This window comes from Rhipicephalus microplus, chromosome 1 (genome assembly GCF_043290135.1).
Source record: "Rhipicephalus microplus isolate Deutch F79 chromosome 1, USDA_Rmic, whole genome shotgun sequence".
Classification (NCBI taxonomy): Eukaryota; Metazoa; Arthropoda; class Arachnida; order Ixodida; family Ixodidae; genus Rhipicephalus; species Rhipicephalus microplus.
In genome coordinates, this window is record NC_134700.1 from 113903574 (window position 1) to 113928249 (window position 24676).

Here is a 24676-nt window from a genome sequence, read left to right on the forward strand (position 1 = left end):
ATCGTCGGCGTACAAAATGCATTGTGATGAAGACAGACACTTGGGCAAATCATTAATATAAATCAAAAACAGAAGTGGCCCCAAAATGGAGCCTTGGGGCACACCAATGTTAGTGGTTCGCTGTCGGGAATAGACGTTGGAAATAGAAACAACTTGAACTCTGTTGTGTAAGTAGCTTTTTAGTAATGAAAGAGCAGGGCCGCAAATGCCAATGGACTCCAGTTTAGTGAACAGAATATTATGATTTATGCTGTCAAATGCTTTTGTTAGATCGATGAATATTGAGGCAACTAGGCATCCTTCGTCTATTAATTTTTTTATCTGATCAGTAAGATGGATAAGCGCCATCTCTGTTGAGTAGCCATGGCGAAAACCAAACTGAGAGGAAGAGATAATGTTAAACTTGGAAAGATATTTAGTTAGTCGTGTCTCAATGAGTTTCTCAACCACTTTTCCAAGGAATGGTAAAATACAAATAGGACGGTAGTTGTTTAGTAATGATTTATCCCCCTTTTTAAAAACAGGGATAACTTTGCCACGCTTCAATTCATAAGGGAATACACCATTCTTGAACATCAAATTAACAATAAATGAAAGAATGTCTGATATTATATGCACAATAGATTTTATGTTAGCAGGATGGATCTCATCTATGCCAGCACTAGTCATTTTTAAATTACGAATAACATCAGTTATTTCATCCGGTATTGTAGGAAATAAAAAGAATGAGTGGGGTAAGCGAGAAGTATTAATGCTTTCTGTAGGAGAATTGGTATTATCAGGGAAGAAGAAGTTGCTAAAAGCCTCAGCTACTTCTGAAGGGGAATCATATTCTACTCCATCAATTATAATTCGACGTACCTCGTCTTGTCTCGAGTTCCTGTTTAAAAAAGAGTTCACAATCTCCCATTTCTTTTTAGTGCTAGAAGCATGTTGGATTCTTTCTTCAAAATAAAGTCTTTTGGCAGTTTTAAGTTTGTAGTTAAGAGCATTGCAGAAGATTTTATATCGGGCACTTAAGTTCTTATTAAAAGGTTGTTTTTTAGTTTTTCTATACAAGTTATCTCGTTTGCGCATTTCTGTTAATAGCTGTTGCGAAAGCCATGGATTATGAGAGAAAGCGATGATTTTTTTACATTTTGTTTTGAAAGTGAATTTCATTAAATGCGTTGAAATCAGTGAAAGAAATTTAGAAAAAGCTTTCTGTGGGTTGATTATTGACTTAATTTCAGTCCAGTTAGTGTTAGCAACAGCCGTTTTAAAACTTTCTTTGTCCAGCACATATCTTGTGTGAGAAAAGGAATGCGGTCGAGCATTAGTATTGAAGCGTAGGATGATGGGGTAATGATCACTGATGTCAATGTGTAAAACTTTTGCCTCTGGTGGGTCTAGTAAATTAGAGAGAGCATGATCGATGAGTGTACATGAGCCTGAAAAATCTTCACGCGTGGGAGCGTCAATCAGGCAATCATATCCGTAACCATGAAGCAGACTAGTATAGTTGATACAGATGGGTGATCCTTCATCTAGTAAGTTAATGTTGAAATCACCCATTATGACAACATTTTTATTTTCTATTGAAATTTTATGCAAAATATGGTCGAGATTAGTACAGAAATCACTAATTGGTGATGAAGGAGAACGGTAAACACAACCAAATATGAGGTTCTTATTGTCACCAGTCAAAAAGCAGTTATCTATTTCAACCCAAACAGACTCACAGTTATCAACGGTTAAGAATAGGTCATGTCTTCTTCGATAAGCTATTCCAGAAGAAACAAATATGGCAGCACCACCGTAATTACTGGTTATTCTGTTGCAGTATTCAGAATTAAAGTTATGAAAGCAATATAGATTTTTGTCATCGTCAGACAACCAAGTTTCAGTGATGGCAATCATTGAAAATGAACAAGAAAGTGAAGTGAGGAAACCGTCAATGATGTCAAACCGTTTATGAAGACTTCTTGCATTAAAGTGAATAATGGAATGAAATCCATTCAGAAAAGAGTGCAATTGATCTGGTTTTAGTACGGAAGCCATGATTGTACTATCCAAAGTATGAACAAACAGCTTTATACTATTTTGTTTAGGTCAGATTCGTCCCGAATGCGTAGAACTTTACTAGTAGTTGTTTTCCTGGCCTTAATTTGGCAGTTGTCAGTCCACAGGAACAACCATTTTTTTTCTTTTTTCAATGAAAGAGCTTTGGAGAAGAGAGTCTTGTTACAGGCAGTGAGATGCTCATTTACAAATACGGGAAATTTGGACTGACTAGACAACCCTATATCACTAAGACAGAGCCTGGCTTTACGCGCTTTGCTAACAAAATCGGCCTTCTTGGTTCTAGAACAAAATCGAGCAATGATGTTTTTCTTGTCAATAGATCGGGTAGGCACGCGATGAACAATATCGAGATCATAGGGCAAAATGGGACAACCAATTTTGTCCCCCACTGTTTTCAGGATTTCAACACAGTCTTCTCCTTGGGTACATGGAATGCCCTTGATCTCGACATTGCTGAGACGAGAGTACTGCTCAAGCTCCTCGACCCTGCGGGTCAATGATTGGTTCTGGGATCGGAGTTGCGTATTTTCATCGGACAACGCAGAATTTTTGCACCGCATATCCTCAAGAAGTCCATTCAAATGCTCAACACTGGAACTCAGCGAGTCAACTTCTCTCTTAAGTTCAACAACGTCGATCCCAGATTCCTTCATTCTCAGCAGGATCTTACCAAAGATGAGCTCACTTGTACCTTTAGCTATATTGTTAAGCTTGTCTTCCAACGCCTCAACTTGTTTTGACAGTTCTGCATTCGTCGGCATGGTACAAGTAAAAAACACACTCAGGAAAAAAAAAAAAAAAAAAAAAAAAAGCGAGAAGAAAAGATACACTTGATGGCAGCAGCAGCAGCAGCAGTGAAAAATTAACAAGAGAAAAAAATTGACGTCGGAATACCTGCGTAAAACAGAGGATTCAGGTTTAGATGACGCTCATGCGATGCCGCTGCTGCCAGTGAAGAGTGGGCGTCAATGCCGGCTTGTTTATAGGGTGTCGCCGCGATAGCAGCGATCTCCAGCGGTGGACTTGCCGATATCAGCGACGCAGCACTAAGAGGCTGCGCAGTCGCAGATTCACCCACGTGGGCGACTCAGCGCTGTCCAAAAGAGCTAATCGGCCGCACAGCACCACGAAGATGATCACCGAAGAAACCACAGACAAGGACGGCTGCGTAAAACAGAGGATTCAGGTTTAGATGACGCTCATGCGATGCCGCTGCTGCCAGTGAAGAGTGGGCGTCAATGCCGGCTTGTTTATAGGGTGTCGCCGCGATAGCAGCGATCTCCAGCGGTGGACTTGCCGATATCAGCGACGCAGCACTAAGAGGCTGCGCAGTCGCAGATTCACCCACGTGGGCGACTCAGCGCTGTCCAAAAGAGCTAATCGGCCGCACAGCACCACGAAGATGATCACCGAAGAAACCACAGACAAGGACGGCTGCGTAAAACAGAGGATTCAGGTTTAGATGACGCTCATGCGATGCCGCTGCTGCCAGTGAAGAAAAAGCCTAGGAAGAAAAAGTCAAAAGGACAGCACAATTATGAAGATATGGTGTTAAACGGTCATCAGTCTTGCAATGCTGCTGGTGCGTGTAAATATTTGACAATATCTGCCATATGCTGGGCTGATTCCTGGACCCAATCACTTCACACATCTTGTCCTTTTTTGTGTGCGTGTGTTCCATTACATTTTGATGCAAATAGAGAGACGAGAAAGCGGACAAAAAGTCATTCTCTTCTTCGGTGGGATTTTGTAAATGAAAAGGGCAATTTTTTTGTCCCCTGTGGTTTCATTGAATAAACTGGCATTAGAAGTATTACTAGAAATTGTCGTAACACTAGATCTAGGGTTAGCTGAAATACCTGGATTAGAAGGTAAACCTCAAATAATAACCTAAAACAGCTACTCATAGCTAAATCAAATTTTTGGTAGCTAGCCGATTCCAAAAGTAGCTATATCTAGCTAGGAAATAGCTAAATTAGCAAACCTGGACGCTACGTTACTTTTCAGCTTATAGTCTATTCACAATCGCATTACGAGAAAACATGTCGTTGGTTTTTCTAGTGCGAAGCCACTACAAAATTCACAAAATGAAAGTCGTTCAAAAGTGTATCAATAGGAGAATCAATGGATGTGTGGCCGTGGATATAGGTAACAGCAGACCTCAATGGATTTAGTGATCACTATAGCTAGTTGTGGTTTTGCACAACCTGTTACCTCACTGAATCCGCACTGTTATCTCAGGCTCCAGTCTGCCTGATGTCATAAGCAATTTTCATACAATTCCGGAGGGGGCGGGATTGGGGTCAGAGTGCCACCACCTTTCTTAGCCACTGCTACACATAAAATCACTAGTCGTTTCTTGAAATGATTTACCATAGCCATAATTTATAGTGTTCCAAGCAACTGAAGGACAAATTAGTTGTGTCCGTTTTTGTGTGCATAATTTGGTTGTGTGATCACCTCAGCATCCTGCAACGCTGTTCTTCGAACCGGGATGCTGTTCTCTTCGTGTACTGCACCGAGGCAGGACTCCACAGCCTCTCAGCTACTGCAGATCCTCTGGGCCTAGGAAGAAAAAGTCAAATCTTTTTGTGTACGTTACATGAAAAACATCCTTCACAGCACAAAGGGTGTTTTAAGAAATGTGTACGAAATTCTTGCCAATCTGGAAAACACATTACTTCTTCAATGCCCTAATGATGGTTTCATGCGGCAGTCATCCTAAGATGACTAAAGGCATCATTTCTGACGGTAATTGCCCCACCGCGGTAATCAAGTGGCTAAGTTACTTGGCTGCTGACCTGCAGGTCGCGCGATCGAATCCCTGCTGCGGCGGATGCATTTGCGATGGAGGCGGAAATGTTGTAGGCACGTGTGCTCAAATTCAGGTGCACGTTAAAGAACCCCAGGTGGTCGAAATTTCCGGAGCTTTCACTACGGCGTCTCTCATAAATATATGGTGGTTTTGGGATGTCAAATTCCACGTATCAATCAATCAATCATTCAAAAATAGATAATTCAGGTCGTCTTGGCCACTTTGCCTGCAAGACTGCAACATCCGCGTGCTGTACCATAACGGACGCCAACAAGCTGACACCGACACTCTCTCGTATTTTCTTTTTCCTGACAATAGTGCCCTCTGATCAATATCTTGCATCACCGCTTTCTTTATCGACGTTCACTTCATCGCTACTGGACCACGCAAGGACAAATTAATTGCTTTCCTGACAGACTATCTGCTGTCGCGTGGCGTCATCAGTCCCAAAATTTGGAATGTACTGCTAATTGGGGAGTTGGTGCATTATAATATCATATTGCTATAGCGCCGCTAAGTTTGAGCATGACGAAAAGATGCAGCAATAGCGAAAAAGAGAAATATCGACAGCCGTGCTAGCGCTCTTCATGTCTCTGTTTCTGTTCTTCACTGTTGCATCTTTTCTTCATGCTCAAACTGAGCTGCCCAAAATTTCGCCCTTCCTTATGAAGAACCCGATGATCATGGCAATGAATAGCGGTGTAATTTCATTAAACCACCATAATTGTCAAAATGAGGGTGTACGAAGGATGTTTCAGTGGTCGAAACAAACTCATGGATACCAAATGTTTATACTGCAGCGGAGATAGAAGAAAATCGTCTCAGGGAAATTATCAAATATCACCGTATACGTAGATGTAACCTTTGTCAGGATAGTTAGCCTATTTCAAGACGCTGTTACATCACAGCTATTACTAACCACGTGCGGCTGATCACATTCGTGGCATCCACGTATTCTCCCCATATGCAGGCTTCTCCTCCTTGCACGAGAGACTTCTGCTTGGGCGTCCCTGCAAATAAAGGGGGGGAGGGGTACTCGCGATTTTTCATTCGTTTCTATTCAATTTTCTTCCTTGTAGCTCGTTTTCAACAGTGCGTGCAAATACAAACAACATGGGTATGACGAGACACGAAAGCAAAATCAAAAGCTCCTCGTGTTAACGTAGCAACAATGACAAACGTGTTGTCATTTTCAGTACTTGATTGCCAATAGTTGCCACAGACCAATGATCTACGGCTCCAACACATGCGACTGATAATCAGAGTGGCAGAAATGTGGCATGTGGCGTTATTATAGCTAATGAGTGATGGTCAGGATCTATTTTTTTTATTTTACTGCGAGGGAGACGTGAGCCTAGTCGTCTATATTTAAAACAGCCTATTGGAATTTTAACGGGATTTCGCTGCTGCAGACGTGGCCTGAGCGATCGGCACCGGCAGTAGGCAATCATAGTTCTTTTTTGTACTTACTTTCCTAGACATACACATAGTCACGAATGCCAAATAAAACCAACAACAGTTAGTATAAGCAGAACGTATTTGAAAGATAAAGAAAAACGCCAGGCCTGCTTGAAAGGCGCTGTACACTCACAGCGAAAGCTAGAAGGATGGCCCCTCAGAGCATTTTCTAAACACTCATTGCGTAACTGCTGCAAGCACACTTGCTGGATGCCCCCTACGACATTGTTAATAATAATGTCTGGGTAATAGACCAGCATTCGTTAATCTATGTTTCGTAATTCTTCTGAGAAACGTTGTATACGCTAAGCACTTGCAAGGAATTTTGTGCCAATTGTTCATGCAGTGGCTGGCAACGATGAGAAATTATGCCTGACGTGGGTATGCGCCACAGCTAATAGGTGATGAAACAAGCTTTTTTAATGGGTTGGAGCATTGGATGACCCACTCGTCTCGCTATTCGCATTGTGTGACGCCTCAATGTTATTTTGTTGTTCTAAAACGCTTAATGCTCACAATAACGCAATTTTTTTCCGGACATCAAGCCTGCCTAAGGCAAGTTTGCGAACAAGTCCTAAGTACCGGCGTAGCTCAGTGGTAGAATACTGGGCTGGCACACAGTGGACCCAGGCTCAAGCCGTACTGTGTCTTTAGTACAAGGTATTTTTTGTTTTGCTTATTTCGCGGTAATGGTGATGGACACCAGTGCCGGTGGTGTCGGACAGCTAGGGCACTGCACGTCACCCGAGTTCTGATCATAACACCTTTCGCTCTTAAATACGTCTAAAACAAGCGTTTAAGTAGGCCATAATTACAGCTATCCCGGGAAATGCATAAATCATTCAGTTCACTCATATTTCATTTTGATGCAGAATTCCTAGCTCTCAAACAATAAAGAATTCGACAATTATATGTAGTCCTGTGTACAGTGTTATAAAATTATATTGATAATAATAATCTGAGAATAACAACAACGTCTGGGGTTTCACGTGCCAAAATTCAATATGATTGTGCGGCAACCCGTAGCGGATGCCTACCATAAGTATGACCATGAGGTCGTTCTCAACGTGCACAAATTTTCGATAGTTCATGGCCCTCCATCCAATCACCTGCATCGAAATACAACAATCGACACTACGATCCGAATTGACCCCGCGAATCGATCCCCATAATCAGTGTAACGAATTGGTGGGTGCCTCAAAATAAACCTTAAGCACGCACGCGTTTACGCTCTTTTATCGGCATGGAACAGTGTGAAAACTGGATAGAAGTTAAGGAAAAGACAACCCGTAGCCTATTTCAGTCCAGTTATTTCTCTCTGTTTCACTCCCGTTATTGAACTCTTCACTGAACTATCATGCACCAATTGGCCCTTCAGGGGACCACTCTGTGTGCTTATTCCATAAAACATCGTTTAATTATAGATAAGCCATCCTACCTAAACATTCGGTGTTTCACCAAAATACTTATATTTTCATTTCGCTACTAATCTTTCCCATGCAGAGAGACGTGCCTGGGCCCACAAACTTGCCTTCGAAGTCATGAGGATCGCAGTTGTAGTACTTCTTCCAGTCGACACCGTAGCTGATTACGTTCAGGTACCAGCAGCTCGACAAAAGGGCTTTGAAACCGGCTGCGGTCACTGCACTCATGTCCCATTGGAAAGGATTCTTCCACACGTGCACCACAGTGTCCGGCGCAATCTGCATGTAGTAGTACTGCACTGTCAGGCGTCTTAGATCTTATAGGCTTGGCTGACTTAAACTTGGCTTACACGAATAGTAGAACTACATCAATAACAACAAAAAATTACGCCGTGCTTCGCTAATGGGAACGTGTGCAGATGCGAAGCAGCGGGTGCTAACGCCTACATTGACGGTCACGTTGACTCTGACGCTCATCGTGGTGTTGCACAAGAAAGACACCTGGAGAGGCGCTAAGTATGCAGTGATGAACCACTGTTTCCTGATGGTACATGCCAATCACTGATAGTGGGCACTGAGAGACAAAAGAGTCCGATTGGATACAGAGACCCACAGTCCACTTTTAGTTAACGTGCACGCTGCGAAGTTTTATTGATCAACAACGCACAGGAGAAATCGTCCACTGGCACCACCTTGGAGGTCAAGGTCCGGTGCCTACATATTGTGGTGGCTAGACAGATGCGAGGACGAACTCAGGAGCATGGCAGATAAATAAACAGTGTTTATTATTGGCTGAGGAGTATGTAACTTGCGCGTGAGAGCGCCACATAGGGGCTGGCTTGACAAGGCAACACACACAAGCGCGTCCGCACGGCTCGCGGCGGCCAAGACAAGAAAACCACAGAAACGGAGTGACGCCAGTCAGGTGCTGCTATGTGTCGGGCGTCTAGGCAAATGAGATGGATGGCCTTGAAGAGGTTGTGCACTCAGTACACTCCTAATTACGGGGTGATCACTGAACGGTTGCGCAGCTGGAGCAATCGCTTTCTAAAACGGAATGTGTTACACAGGGAACCAGTGCTGATGTTTCTACGACCACCCTGGCGGTGAAAGCGCGCACTTCTCAGCTGCTTCCGCAGACGAGAGTGGTGGGTGGTAGAGGCCTTAGAGTTTTCTACTATACACTAGAGGGAACTCTGGTGCTCTATGAGAGCTGCAACGCGCGGCGCTTCAGCGAGCATGAAAATGATGGGTGGTACACAAATTAGTCTAATCTTCGCACTCGTGGCCTGCTTTTGGCTCCATGAGTGTTCGTGTGGCTTGGAGCTGTTTCTCACGAAACAAAAATCAACAAATTCTCAGCGGTTTCACTTAACCAACTTAATCTTTTTCATATACCTTTCCCAATCGGTTCACGAAGCTCAAAAGGGCTAAATCTTTCTTTCAAAACGAAACCAAAATACAGCAATAAATGAAGCCGCAAGCACGGTTCGCTGCCCGCAAGGACGAAAACTAGGCAAATGTGTGTACTACCCATCATTCCTATCGTCGCTGAACGATCGCAGTGACAGGGTCTCCTCTAGTAAGTTTTAGGAAACTCTATGGTAGAGGTGGTGCGTGTGCGCATAACCGTAACAAAAGCAAAGGAAGCTGGTGGTACTGCTGCGTATTCAAGTGCAACAATATATAAAAAGAGGAAAGGGAAGACGTTTCACACAATACAGAGAGAGGAGGCGGCGTTGTGTCCAAGTGGTCAGGCGAGCTAAATTCTCCCGCTCTCCTGTCTTGTGCTGTGGGCTCGAGTCTTAGCATGGCACGTGTCTGCTATATTTATTCGATAGTTAAAATGTAATCAGTGGAAACCAGGGTGAAAGAGTCGAGTTTAAACGGCGTTTTGCCGGAAATAAAACGAGTGTACGTAACACGCAACATAGAGCGTAAGTAAACTTGTTTTTTTTTATCTGGCCCACTGAGCCTTCATTCGGGCACTTCGAGACTAACAAAGTTTCCATGCCTCCATCGATCTGACCACCACCCTCAAACTCCATCTGATGCCGCCGCGTGAAGTGAATGATACGGTAGGCATGTAGTCTTTTTCTTTTAATAGTTGCATGTAATGAAAAGCTGCCTTGTCCACAAGACTTGTGCAGGGCCACTGCCACCTACGCCTCTGAGCTGTTGTAAAAAATACTCTCGCGGCGAACTCTCGATGCCGAGATGCCTCTGTTTGACCTAATTTGTGCAAAAGACAGGCTTCTTCCTACGAACAAAGCAGCGGGCTACTAGAAGCTAAGCTTTCTGGAGTCAGTCAATGCTGTTAAATTTTAACGCGACAGCGTTAAAGAGCTCGTGTCGCAGAATACCCGCCGCCGGCATGGGCCCCGTTAGTTGTGAGCGAAAAATCATTTGTGTGTCGAAGACCGAAAAATGAAGTTACCGAGATAGCCGCGGGAAGCCGCTACCTGTCCACGCGCATGAGCGAATTCACACTGGAAAAGCCACGCATTAGAAGAAAGATAGAAGTGCTCATGGTCAAGAGGCACGGTAGTTTGTTTGCCCTGTCACCCCTCCCTGCTTAGCTTCCAGCGCTTTCGTCAGGATAAGAGAACAGATAATGCAATTGCAGCATGTGACAAACCTTTGTAACTCCACTCGCACTGGACGGATTTTTAAAAGTTTTGCGGCGTTGAATTCGTGGAGCAATAAGATCTTCTAGTGAATTCATTCTATGGTTGATTGAAAAAGTGTTTGTTCGGTAGGTGTAACGCATTTTGTTTGACATGTGTCACGACGAAAACGATCCCATTCGGCAATAATAGCGCGCGCTGGTCCAATCTACTGTGTGCGTGTTTGTGTGCGTGCGTGTGTATGTAACAAAACATATATGAATAAGTATTATGTACTTAGCGGTTCAAGGGTGCACTAGGGCCTGGATTTCGCTATCGCGTTTAACTCCTAAAAGCGAAACTTAAGGGTCAACCTTTTTTTTTCACTGGATGCAACGGGTAAGTAACATCAGAATTTATGCCTTGATAGAGAAGTATCAATTGTCTTCGATTTTTACTCGTTGTTTAGTTCGCCTAACTCACAGTTTCAGTTCTTCCGCTTGCCTGTGTCTGCCTAAAATTAGGTGTGTGTTCAACATCGATAATTGCTAGACATTTATGTGCCAAATAAGCTATCATTTTGAGGTAAGCTGCAGTTTGTGTATCAAGATTGGGACAACTTGGGATTCTCCAATGCGAACAGATATCTTGGTAACGGGTGTTCTTTTTATATTTCACCCCCATTGAAGTGTGGCCGCCATGGTCGCTAATCTATCCCCCACCCTCAAGAATAGCAGCGTGACACCTCATGTGCTATGCTGCCATGGTAGTTTGCTTGATCAACGTCCCCGTGCATACATACCACGCACAGAGCGTACAAACGATGCCAAAAAAATCAAGAAATGACGCAGCTACCACGTACTCTTTTTATTAGTTTACTGAAGATGTTGGCAGCGCAATATTGTCGCAGTATGGACTTCTCGATGGGGGCATGCCAGCCAGTACTATAACGTTATCCCAAAACCCAGCACGCAACCAGAAAATGTGGACGAGGGAGTTGCCATCACGGCACAGAACTGTCCCTTCGATACCATATATGTGTAGACGCAGTCGGCATTGCAAGGCTTTTTTTCGTGTTTTAGTGATTTTTATGTAAGATTAGCCTTCAGACTAAGTTATTTTTTCAAACCACAGTGCAGTATTACTGGTGCAATGGCTTTTTCAGCTGTTCGTTTCAAAATGACGCACGAAAGTGGCGCACGCGCGTGCTTTCAGAGTGGTGCCTCAGAACACCTATATACTACCGTGGTACACTGCGGCCGGTCGTCTGGGCGGAAGTGGCTGAGTTGTGACGCGACTCTCCACCAGGTGCTTTTTTCTGGCGTGCCACCTATTCAGCGCGGGAGAGTATTTCGGCAGCACGTTTAAAAAGTCACGTGGTACATGTCGCTGTTCCCGGCTGTGGTCAATCTGCGCATGCGCGAAGGTTGTCGTGGTCGTCTAGGTGACGGAGACGCACGAACCCATCGCGAACCACGCAGCGGCTGTGGCGGCTGTGCCATACGGCTGGCTCCTTATGGCGGCGGCAGTTTACGAAGACGAAAACGCGATGAAGGCAGCAGGAGACACTAGAGTGGACGCACACCAGAATTATCTTCTTCCAAGCTAGCGTGTGGTATTGTGTTCTGCCATGTTCATTTGCGGACGGGCTTTATTTTGAGGGAGTGTCAGGTACAGTATATGTTTTATAAATATTCTGACGTGAATATTCCTTGTGACGCTGCATTCTTCGACATGTCTTACAAGAAATGAGGGCAAGTACTGAAACTAGACAGCGTCAGTGTGAGTCTTGTCCCCAAGTAGTATTGTTTTGTAAAGATCGACCCACGCACTTTTGTAAGAAGCATATAAGGGCCTCTTTTGCCAAATTAAGGTTCTGATGACGTATCTTCGCATCATCTGTGCGGCCGCTAAGGTAAATTGTCACGCAATCTCAATTGCAGGACAAGCATTGCAGAAATGATTTTCGGGAAATACGTGCGCCGCCCCACGCTATGCACTTTACCTTATGCCCCTGAGCTACATGCTTTAGTACTAGATTTTGTTTCAGATATGTACATCGCGCAGTAATGACAAAACTTGCAGCACCTTAACAATGACAAGATTCATCTGGTATGAAATTCAGTGTACGGTTAGTCGTGTTGGCTTCCGCCAACTTCTGCTCCATCCTGCGTATCAGCACAGGGCTGTTCGAACACTCTACAAAGCAGTGAGTGGGCCTGCATACCTTCGCTGCCCATGTTCTGTAGCTGCCTCAACATACACATTGTTTTTCCTGCAAATCAATTGCGTTAAGCTGCTACATCTGAGCGCATTTTTCAACATACACATCGTTTTTCCTGCAAATCAATTGCGTTAAGCTGCTACATCTGAGCGCATTTTTATTCTCAAACAGCATATAAACATATAAATACCAATGGGGTATTGTTATTTTAATACATTGCACTGGAAACAGCAACAGATGAAGGCCAGGTCTCGCCGCGGCTCGTCTTATTGTTTCTTCGACTCCACGTAATCAATCCAGGTGTTTCCCCGCTTTTCAAGACATCGAAGGTGCTTTCTGAGGATGTCCTGCTCAGAAACCGTAGACACGGTTCGCTATACACGAACTGGGGACGCGACGCAACTCAACATTACTTTAGCCGCAACAGCTTTAAGCGGTCCTGATGCGTTCGCCTAGGCAACCATGGCGCGCACAGCGCCACCCGCGTTTTCTGTCACGTGGCTTTTTTAACGCGCTGCCGAAATACATTCCCATCCAGCGTTGGTATCCTATGGCGGTATCCACCACGGCTCTGCTGACGTGCTTCTGTCGTGGAAGTGACGATGAAAATTATGTACTAAGAACAGTATATGAACTCTATGACTTGCTTGGCTGCTGACCCGCAGGTCACGGGATCAAACCCTGGCTGCGGCAGCTGCATTTTCGATCGAGGGGAAAATGCTGTAGGCCCGTGTGCTCAGATTTGGGTGCATGGTAAATAACCCCAGGCGGTCGAAATTTCTTGAGCCCTCTACTACGGCACCTCTCATAATCATGGGGTGGTTTTGGAAAGATGAAACCCACATATCAATCAAATAATCAACTCTATGACTAAAAATGACAGAAAAAAAACAAAAAGCCAAACAGTCACTGTGCGGAAGTGAACCGGCAGCCTCTCGATTACCAGCGCGCAGCGCTGACCACTACGCCACAGAGCGTGCGCAGTTGCATGAGTTAACGGCCAGTCATTTATGTATGCCACCAACCATTTGGAATTCATCAGAGCTTTGAAACTTTAGCGTGGTTTTATTATCACAGATGAGGTGGCGTGACGTGCTTGCGTTTGGCCCACTTTAAAGGTTGTCGCCTCCACAGTGCGTGGTCTCTCTTGTTGGTGCGCTTATAAGACTCGTATTATAGGAGAGGACGAATGTTTCTTAGCACGCTGCCGCGGTCACATTCACCAAAGGAGCGCGCTGCTCACACACTACGCTGGAATAACTGGGATAGCTTTTGCGCTTGTCCTGTTCATACTTGTGCGCTTGTTTCGCGCGAGAAAAAGGTAGAACTTACTTCATTGCTTTAACTGCGGTGATCCACACTTGTTTTCTTTCTCTCTTTCATACGACTTCCTCGGCAACCGCTAGCTTTACAGGCGGATCGCATGCCTCTGTACTGTCTGCGCTGTCGTGGCACAGAACAGTACTTCGAACCTCGCTGACGCTTCCATGTAATCGCTTCTGCCATCGCGGAAAAGCAACGTCGAACAGCGAGCGTCAGCTTCCAGCACGCCAAGATCATGGTGCGGCACCGAAGTTGCCAGAACCGACTCTAGAGCGCATGCCGCACATGCTCCCGCAATGGTGAAACACGCTGAATTGCCTGCGCCCTCTGCTGCGCTTATCGTCAATTTCCTTGAGCTTGCCGCCAGAGCGAGAGCGTGGCGTGGTCATTGCTCCACAAACTTGAGCATTGGGTTCCTAAACACATAGAGTTTCCTAAAATTAATTAGAGGGGACTCTGCTGATGTGGTCATTCAGTGACCATAAGAATGATGGGTAGTACACAGATTCACCTAGTCTTGTACTTGCGGCCTTCGAATCGTACTTGTGGCTTCGTTTGTTGCTGGTATCGGTTTTGTTTTGAAGAGAAGAACGAGCCCTTTCGAACTTTGTGACCCGATTCGAAATGGTAAGCCTAAAAGAATAAGGTGGTGAAACAGAACCACCGAACATTCGCTGATTTTTTATCCTAAAAAATCTGGTCCAAGCCACACGAGCACACACGGAGCCAAAAGCAGGCCAGAAGTACTAAGATTACACAAATACGCGTACTTACCATGACTCCCATGCTCTCTGAAGCGCTGTGCGTTGCAGCTCCCATAAACACTAGCGCGGAAGTGCCATCTAGTGAATATTAGGAAACGCTATGCCTACACTGGCAAAGACCCACTATATGAATGTAGTGCCGCGGCAGACACGACCAAAGAGAGCAACGTGGCTTGAGTTGCTGGCGCCACGTGGTACAATCAGAAAGCGTCTGCCATGGCTATGACGCCATTCATTTAGATAGAACGCGCAGACCAGCGAGGTGCATGCAGTGCCGGCAGGAGCCGTGAGTCGTCACTGCTTCTTGCACATGCGCGCCACTGCCTACCGTAAGCCACGCGAAACTGCTCAACGTCGACTATAGTGTAGCCCACGCTTGAAAAAGTGAGCAGCTCGCCCTAGTGGCGCGAAGCTGAAACCGACAGCAGAGTTGGTGGTCAACCTAGCTAATGTTTGCAAGCTTTTGCTAGAGATGTTGAGATTGCGCTTGTTGTACCAAGCATGACTAAACCAGGCTATTCTTAAGCTTCGGTCGGTTCCCCGCACTACGGACCTGTCATGTGCTTTCGGCAAGAACATGTCGAGTGACTAACTCTTAGGTGATGTTACATGATTTCAGTCACGTGATTAGTCGTTACGTGGTTTATGGCGAGAACACGCACACCGGAAAAATCAGCGCACGAATTGTCGGAGGGAGATAGAAGTTAATGACGAAGCGAGCGCGTACCCGTTCATTTCCCCCTGCCCGGTGCAAGGAAAAGCATAGGGAGTTCGGCTCTTAGAAAGCTAATTATATCACAATATTACACTTACGAAGCCGGTTGGGTTTTCACACTGCAAAGTGCATTTCTTGCAGGGAAACGTAAATTCACACATTTTCTTAATAATAATAACGCTTGTTCGAGCTGAAGCTTAGTTTTTATACCCTCCTGCGCACAATTTCTTGTTCAATTTTAGGTTTATCAACATACTTCTAGACATTTTCATGGCTATTAGTGATAGCCTGTACAATCAATTGAATAACAAACAACTCTTTCATATAAAAGCTGGCAACGTAACGTTTCTCAATCAATAAAGGTGAACAAAATGAAATATTTGACTAAGCACCGCATGATTTTTCGTTCATTGTAGCATGCGTGTGCCCACGGCCGTGCAAGAAGCGAGACGTGCTCATTTGTGTGCACGCGCCGCGTTTCGTCGACAGCGTAGTCGTGGTGTGTTATTCGAGAAAGCTAGGAGGTTCGGCTGTAACAAGTATGGGCTTATTATGAAAGCATTTGCACGGTTCTTCAATGAAAATAGTTGCTTCATTGTGGTGCGCTGGTTTATTTAATTTGTTCCCTAAACACGAAATTATGGAGAACTGCGTTATTTTCTTTTTGTTCCGCATAATACGATCCCAGCTTAGTTCGATCACTTGTAGCTTCTGCTTCACTGTGTTGGTGTCTCTGATCACCCCGATGCGTACTCTCATCGACAGCATAACTCCGTTCCATGAACGTGGAGTGCAACTTCTGAATTCTCCGGAGCCAGTCTGTGCAAGCCTTTTTTATCTTCTAAGACTCTAATCAAGGGTGTAGGCAAATATTTCTAATGGGCGGGAGGGAGGTCGTCGTCACATTTTTGTAATAGTCAGGTCTGGCTCTGTATGTCATATAAAAAAACTTTTTTTTTCGGGGGGGGGGGGGGGGGGGAGCATGTTCCCGGTGCATCACTTCCTCGCTATGCCACCGATTCTAGAGTATACTTTTATAGAGCCGCAGTGCAACCGATGCCAAGTTTTTCTAGGATGTGACGGTTTGTGTGTGCACAGTGAACACATATGCGTGAGCGCCTAATACTTGTAATCTCTTTCTTCCTTGCTTTCTTTATTCTTATTCTCCCCTTCTCTGTGTAGGCTAGCAAACCTGGTACAACCTGGTTTGCCTCCATGCCTTTCCCTTGCCTTTGTTTTTCTATTGCTTGTTCAAGCAAGCACCCGCAGTACCATCCTATACATCGAGCGCACGTATGTTTTTTTTTTCGCCATATCAGTTTCCGTTATTGGAGAGTATCTTAATAACTCGCGGTTCGCTGATGATGTACATTGCCTTAATGGTATTGCCTCGTCACGGGACGAATTGCAGCTCATGATTACTGAACTGGAAACGGAAAACCGGAGAGTTGGTGAGAAAATAATTATGCACAAAATTGAAGTATTGTGTAAGAGTCTCGGCAGACAACAGCACTTTGCGATAGGTTGAGAGACGGTGGAAGTTGTAAAGAAATATGTCTACTTAGGACAAGTAGTAACTGTGGAGCCAAACCATGAAAATGAAATAACTAGAAGAATATGAATGGGGTGCTTTCCATTCAGCAAGGATTCTCAAATCATCAATGGTAATCTACCGCTAACCCTCAAGTGTAAGGTATATAACAGCTGCATCTGGCCGGTACTTACCTACGGAGCAGAAACCTGGAGGCCTACAAAGAGAATTCAGCTTAAATCAAGGACGACGCCGCAAGCGATGGAAAGAAAAATGATAGGTGAAACCTTACGAGTTAAGAAGATTAGTGGGTGAGGGAACAAACTGCGGTTAAGGATAACATAGTTGAAATCAAGAAGGAGAAATAGATATGGGCCGGGCACGTAGCATGTAGGCAGTATAACCGAACGTCTTTAGGTGGATTAGATTCCCAGAGAAGGCAAACAACGCACGAAGAGATTGTAGAAACGTTGGCCGATGAGATTAAAAAGTTCGCATGTGAAACGTGGCAGGAGAAGCACAAGATCAGTTTATTGGCAGAGCATCGGAAACGCATTTGTCCTGGAGTGCGCGTAATCAGGCTGATGATGACGATGGTGATCATCATGCTCATTGTCATCATCATCATCATTATCATCAATCAGTTACAGGAGGAGAGAACATCTATTCAGGTAACTGAAATGAAGAATTAGTTCTGTAAAATCTACCAACTCGTTTTTGCATGAATATGTTTACAGTTTATTTTGTAAATTATGTAATGTGCTCACTGACATCAAAATTACTGTTTTCCTGAAATGTATTTTCGTAGTCACACCAGATTCGTAATGTGATTTCTCAAAAACTTCGCGACGGAATGCACAAGTGTTTCAGTATTCTGCGAAATTTATTGTAAGAAGCGACATTTTATTACTTCATATTATAACGTATTCGAAGGAACTTGATGAATATTTGGGCTATTGCCTGTTGTCCTTAAAAATGTCATCAAAATTACTTGCCTTTGCCGCACCGAGACTCTTAAAGCAGGGGCGTAGTGTTGCCTGCGCGCGCTCCAAGTGTTGCCTGCGCGCGCTCCAATGATTGCGGTAATTTCTAGGTTATAGTAGGTCTGGTGACTGCTGCGCCTTAATTGCACATGCCACCAGGTAGAGGCCAACCCCGTGCGCATCCTTTTGTCACTTTCACTCATTGCGCTGGTAACGCAGTACATTAGTGATGTAGGGCCAGCTTGTTCCACGACAAAGTGGAAGCATCATTTCAGACCGACAGCCCGGCAACTTTCTCTAGTAACATCATCTGTCTGGCATATGCGTGCCGTGTCTTTCTAATGACTAACGACGGCAGTGTCACAGAGTTATCAAAGTGAGGCTGTCACCTTAGTTTAGGCTGAATGCGTGAAGGTCTACTCTCACAGGACACCTCCCAGTGAAAGCGTTCTCTGACCGGGGTTTGTTATAGTAGATTTCAAGTTGTTCGGTATGCTTGTGGACCAATCGCCAAACATTTTCTCCCCTCACGCTGGTGTAATCTTCGGCCGCTAATCACAACGTATTAAGATTGCCCTTGTCGCAGCACGCTAAGGCGACAGATACACATTGCTGTTTCACATGCTGTCTTTTCGCGAGAGTGTGTGATGAGATTGGCTGTAGCAGAGAGAGAGAGGGGGGAGTACAACTTACAAAACCTTACTGCGCCATTATGATGTCATATAGATATATATCTAACTTTCTTAGCTCCACTTTTTCTACGTGGAATTCCCGCCAAGCTTTTCCCTATACTCGCGCCTATAGAACCGAGCCCTATTAGCTGACTATAACGTATCGAGACCTCGCTTTATGAAAGGCAAAACATACAAGTTTTGAGAGCTTTCGCAAAAAAGTAGATTTATGCTTTCTGAAAAGTAACAACGAGCATGCCGATTGGCCGCGGAGATGTTTCAATGTCGGAGGTCTGTCTAGCTACGCAGAAAGAGTATGGCCCAGAGGCAAGGTGAACGGGATTTCTGAGAAGTAAAAGAACGTTTCCTGTAAGTCACTAAATTAACGCATAGCTTGGAAGATGAGCACATAACTTTTTCAGCAACTACGAAAGAGTTACTAACTGTTATACAAATATCAACTTGTAAGTCTCATATGAGAACAAGCTAGGTGATAAAGAACTAGGTGCAACAAAATTTCATGATCCGACTTTTGTAGAGGTGCCGCACCCACGTGAAGTCATATACTACCATCGCAATATTGTTCCTTAACAGCTTTTGAGAGCGAGAAGTAAACGTTTATTTTGAAACAGTGCCCCGAAAAATGCCCGGTGTCAACCTGAGGTGGGAGGGCTCCTTAGTCCAGGAACCCTCTGGCTTATACTGCCCTCTTGGCCCTGGCGATGAGTTGTTGTTGCTCTTCCAGGTCCTCGAGGGCGAGCTTCACTTCCCCCGTTTCGGTTAGGTCTTCGTTCGTCTGTCCTGCTTCGTTATCAGTCGTGTGTTGTTGCAGATTACGTCTGGCAATAGACTGGCATGCAAGAAGCAAGTGCACCAGGGTGTCCGGTACGTTGCAAAGCGGGCACATAATGCTATATCTCGTTGGGTAGAGATGGTGCATTAGGGCCCCATGTTTGTATGTGCTGCTTTGCTGACGTCTCAGTATTACGCTTTCCTCTTTTGGCAGTTTTGGGTGTGGTGGAAGGTATACTCGTCACTCCAGCCTGTAATGCTGGAGTAACAATGAGTAGGTGTTTTGAACAACTTCCGTCTCTTCAACGACGGGTCGAATGGCCTGTGGGCAGGGGGTAGCCCGGCTGACATGCTCGCGGGCAGCGGCGTGGGCCGCTTCATTTCCCTGCAGACCCTCGTGTCCTGGCACCCATAATACACAAGTGTATGGGGGTGGAGTGCTTCGCCGTTTCAAAATATTGATGGCATTGGCTGAGATACGGCCCTTAGCAAAATTCCTGCAGGCGGCTTGTGAGTCGGTGAAAACCACCGCGGCGTCTGTACATGTTGTAGTTGCTAGAGCAATTGCCGATTCTTCTGCGGCGTCTGAATTGAGTGCATTGACCGTGGCCGACGCTGATTCTCGGCCTTGAGAATCGACGACGCTGACAGCGTACGCGTTTCTAGGCGGATACTTGGCCGCGTCAGTGTAGCGGGCGTCCGGGTCTTGCTTGAACTTTCATCGAATAGCGTTAGCTCTAGCTTTGCGTCTACTTTTGTGGAAAGTAGGATGCATGTTGCGTGGAATAGGTGCGATGGACAGCGACTCTTTAATGTACAGGTGGATGCGCTTTTTCCGGTCTACATCGGTGATGAACGTGTCGCTGTAGTTGAGGTACGGGAGCACCGACCTCCCTGTGGGCGTCAGCTTGAGCCTCTGCAGCTGGCTGTTCCTATGCGCTTCGGTGAGCTCTTGCCACGTGCTGTGGACGCCCATCTTTAGGAGACGTGTGGTAGAGGCCATTGGCGGAAGTCCCAGGGCTACTTTAGTGGCCTTTCTTATCATGCTATTAAGTTTTCCAATTTCAGCAGTTTTCAAATTCAGGCGTACTACTGCGTGCCGTGCGTAATGCGGCTGGTGAACAGAGCTTGCGTTATACGTAGCGTATCGTGCTCTTTGAGTCCGTTTCGTTGATTCGCGATCCTCTTGACGAGGTGCGTGAGTTGTGATAGTGTCCGTTGGAGTCTTGGTATGGTGGCAGCTCCTGATCCATCCTTGTAGATGTGAACTCTATGCACTCGCAGGGTCTCGACTTTTAGAATTAAGGTTCCTTTCAGCATTACGCTAGGGTCGGGCTCGTCGTATAGAGGGGGTCTGCCTCTTGTTCTTGCTTTGAGGACGAGGTGCTCGGATTTCTTGGGGCACAGCAGAGACCGCAGTTTCTGAGACACCGTTTGATAGCATCTACGGCGGTTTGTAGGCAAGTCTCTTGTCTCCCAGTGTTCGAAGCCCTGGTCCAGAGCACGATGTCATCAGCGTAGATGGTGGGCCGAAAATCAGGTATTTTGTCGAGAATTTTTGGCAGATTGGTCATAACCACATTGCAAAGTAACGGCGAGATGACCGAACCCTGCGGCGTTTCTTTTTTCGGTAGTTGGAAGTTTTTGCTGCGGATGTTGCTTATGCCCACAGTTGCCGTATGGTCCGTCAGAAAGTTTCTGACATAAGTGTAGGTTCTAATGCCGCAGCCAATTCCTTCGAGGTTGTTGAGGATCGCGTCGTGGCTGACGTTATCTAAGGCCGCCTTGACGTCGACTCCGAGTATGGAGTAGTTTCTTCGATGGGTGAGGTGATCAAGGAGGTCTTTTTTGAGTAGTAAGAGCACGTCGTGCGTCGAAAGATGCTGCCTGAAGCCAAACATGGTGTCCGGTAGGTGTCCACTATCTTCCAGGTACTGGGTTAAGCGGTCGTGCACCATGTGTTAGAACTGCTTTCCCACGCACGACGTGAGAGAAATCGGGCGTAGGTTCTCGATGCCGACTGGTTTGTTAGGCTTAGGGATTATGGTGATTTCCGAGTGCTTTCATACCGCAGGTAGCTCTCTTTTATCCCAGCAGTCGTTGTAATATCGGAGAAGAGCCGTGGTAGCCTGGTGCGGTAGGTTGCGTAAGTTCTTGTTGACAATCCTGTCTATTCTGGGGCTGGTATTTCTTGTCAACTTCGTTAGGGCTGTGTGAGGTTCAGCCAGGCTGAAGTGCCGGTCGAGTTCAGTGTTTGGTGCACAAGCGTATTCCTTGGTGTGAATTGAAGCCCCAGTGGGTGCATCGCCACAGAGCTTCATTTGTAATTCTTTCAGGAGGTGTTCTTCTGTACCGGCGTAGTTTCGAATAAGCCTCTGAAGGTGCTGCTTCTGTACTGCATTGGAGGGTTGCGTGGCTAGAAGTGTGCGTAGCAGATGCCAGGTGTTCTTGGTGCTCAGAGTCCCCTGCAGCCTGTCACAGAAAGCGTGCCAGTTCTGCCTGGCCAATTGGTTCGCATAATCTTGAGATTGCTCGGTGAGGAGAGAAATGCGTTTCTGTAACTTTCTGTTTAGTTTTTGCCGCTTCGACCGTTTTAGAAGTCCTCTTCTAGCCTTCCAAAGGCGGAGGAGATGTGCGTCGACGGCGGGTGTATCGACGTCAAGCTGTATGTCCTTAGAGTAGCGTTCGGCTATCTTGAGCACATTCTTAAACAAGTCTTCAATGTCGATTATGGTGGTTTCAACGTCGAGGTCATTCCTAAAGGATTGCCATTCCGTTAACCGCGCTATTCCAGTCTTGGTCTGTTTAAGAGTGTGCGCTACGGACAGTTAGATAATGTGATGATCACTACTTGTTTCCGGTAGCACACTCCAGTCTGCCCCAGAGAAGTTCGCCGTAAATGTAAGATCGGGATTTGTATCCCTGGAGACGCTGTTCCCGATTCTCGTCTTCTGAAGAGGGTCATTTCACAGGGTTAGTCTGTGATGTCGAGCAGTATCGTGCACCCTAGAACTCTTCCTCGTGGTGATATGATAGCCCCATGCCATGTGAGAGGCGTTAAAGTCTCCCATTATTATGGTCTGGTGGCCATTCGTGCGCTTCCTGATTTCTCGTGTGAAGTGATCGAATTAACAGCTTTTGAATTTCAAAAGAATAGCGTGCTACCTGCATTAGCATGTAATGATTGCTATTACTAATATGTTATGCGCTATCAATGTTGTAAGCACTTGTAGTATGACATATAACTTTCCTCGATCGTTACGTATTTAATGCTTGTAACTATTGATAGTTCATTTTTTCCTATAAATAAAAGCAGCCGAAAATATTACGCATGTTCACCAGCAAACACCGACTTATTAGTGCAATCGCATAATTAAAAATCGAAACTATTTGTTGCCAAATGTGCGTATACTGTCACTGCGGTCACTAAAATTTACAAATTAAGGTACTGTGCAAGATGTAAGTGATCTTTTCCTAGCATGAAAGTGCACCCGCATTATTTTGGATGTTTCCGTAATTCTGGTTGGGTCAAAAATTATTGATGTGATTGAGCTTCCTCTTTGTTACAGTCCAGGATAACCAAAACGAAAAACAGTGGATTTCCAATAATATGTAATTTAGGAAGCATCAGTAGTAGTAATAGACGTTTCTTTCGGCCACCAACTAAACTCCGAGCATTTCGCACCACCTGCGCCATCAGTCCATGCTGTTGTTCACCTTTGGCGCCGATATCATCGAGCCATGTGGAGAATACCTATAATAGCTTTATTGAGGCAGTAAATACTTCGAAAATCATACGCCAAGCATTCCCAATATGAACACGTAGAATGCACAAACATATTCATATGATACATAAGTGTGATTTTTATTTTTTATAGACTTACAATGCGCTTTCACAAGCGTTATAACCTGCTCATGTTGTTACAGGGAGCATGCCTTTACTAGATGGACACACAGAAAAAACTCGGTGGCTATTTATTCAGTGAATTAGATTATTTTTGTATATTCAGTGCATATTATTTTTTTTTATTTTAGTAAAAAAGTAAGACCACTGATGTCGAGGCTTCCCACTGGCGAGTGTCCTCTGTACTTGTGCTTCTGGTAGCATCTGGTACTAAAGCAATCGTCCACGTTTGCGCAACATGACTGAGACAGCTAGTGCTAAATAGTTGATACAGGTACACAAGAAATTGCATCGATTGAAAAATTCACACACTAAACACTCAGTAATATTGTTAGTGGCTCCAAACACTATTTCGTACTTAAATTTCATCAGAATACTGGCAGTTTCTCATTTCGGTGTTCACTTTGAGCTCAGGCTGTTTTTTTATTGCTCTATATTTTACGAGATCGTAGGGACGAACACTGTTTAATCATAAGTTACGATTCATATTGCGCATAGCACACAATCCTCACAGCGCATTAAATGGACGCTTTGCCTTTTTTTCGCACCATCATCACGCTGTCCCGGACCATAGCATTTTCTCCTGTACCTTTACTGTGTGCGCCTAAATTTCTGCCTGAGCCGACATATCAACAAGACATATATTTCACAGATATTGCAGCGACTGCTTGTAGGCCCTTACGATTGTTACAGCACAGCCATATTTACATATCAAGTTCATCACTCTAATTTAACAACTGAACACTGACCCGGTGCTCCATAGACATGTTCGAATCTCGTCATAAATTAATGTATTCATCATGTTTTATGTCGGCGCTGGATGCTCAGAAAGTAAAAAGTGACCAGAGGTGCAAGATTGAATTATAAACACTGGTCATGTTTAGTGCGAATCTACAGACTTGACATTCAATACACATTCTAGCATTTTAGTGAGAATCACTAACGTGTTTAATGAAGGATTCTTAAAGCAGGCCTATATTACATTTCTAAATTGCTATAACCGGAATATTTCACAACATATTAAAACATGCTGACAATATCAGGGAGGGACGGTGGCCCTTACCTCAACTTTGTTATCGAATACTTCCTGCCACACCATGTAGTTCTTCTTTACCCCTTGGACAATATCCAGCAACCTGAAATAGCAATCGGCCACAGACAGGGGATGAAAAGATGACCGCTTTTGCAGGTAGCCTGGTATTTGAGGGCCACCCTAGCAATCGCAGCTTTATCCAAGTTCCCAGAATATACGCTGGTGGGTCATTTTTTTAGCTATATCTAACCATTAATCGACTCGAAGTCCGCAATATTTAAAAGCTATATAATTTTTAAGGGAGTGGTGACGGAAATTTTCGGAAGTTTCTTTAGCCCCGTGGCGGTGGTCTAGTGGCTAAGGCATTCA

The 24676-nt window shown here is 44.9% G+C and overlaps 1 protein-coding gene across 2 annotated transcripts in view; it reads right to left on the bottom strand.

Moving 5' to 3' along the window:
- The window catches only part of LOC119178234 (beta-hexosaminidase subunit alpha), a 75138-nt gene that overhangs the window by 8862 nt on the left and 41600 nt on the right, over window positions 1-24676 (bottom strand). For both annotated transcript variants that reach the window (XM_037429427.2, XM_037429428.2), the window contains exons 10-13: window positions 24338-24410; window positions 7869-8040; window positions 5799-5889; window positions 4525-4629 (exon numbers count right to left, since the gene is read on the bottom strand). In XM_037429427.2, the coding sequence (XP_037285324.2) occupies window positions 4525-4629; window positions 5799-5889; window positions 7869-8040; window positions 24338-24410 (441 nt within the window). The remainder of the gene's footprint in view (window positions 1-4524; window positions 4630-5798; window positions 5890-7868; window positions 8041-24337; window positions 24411-24676) is intronic.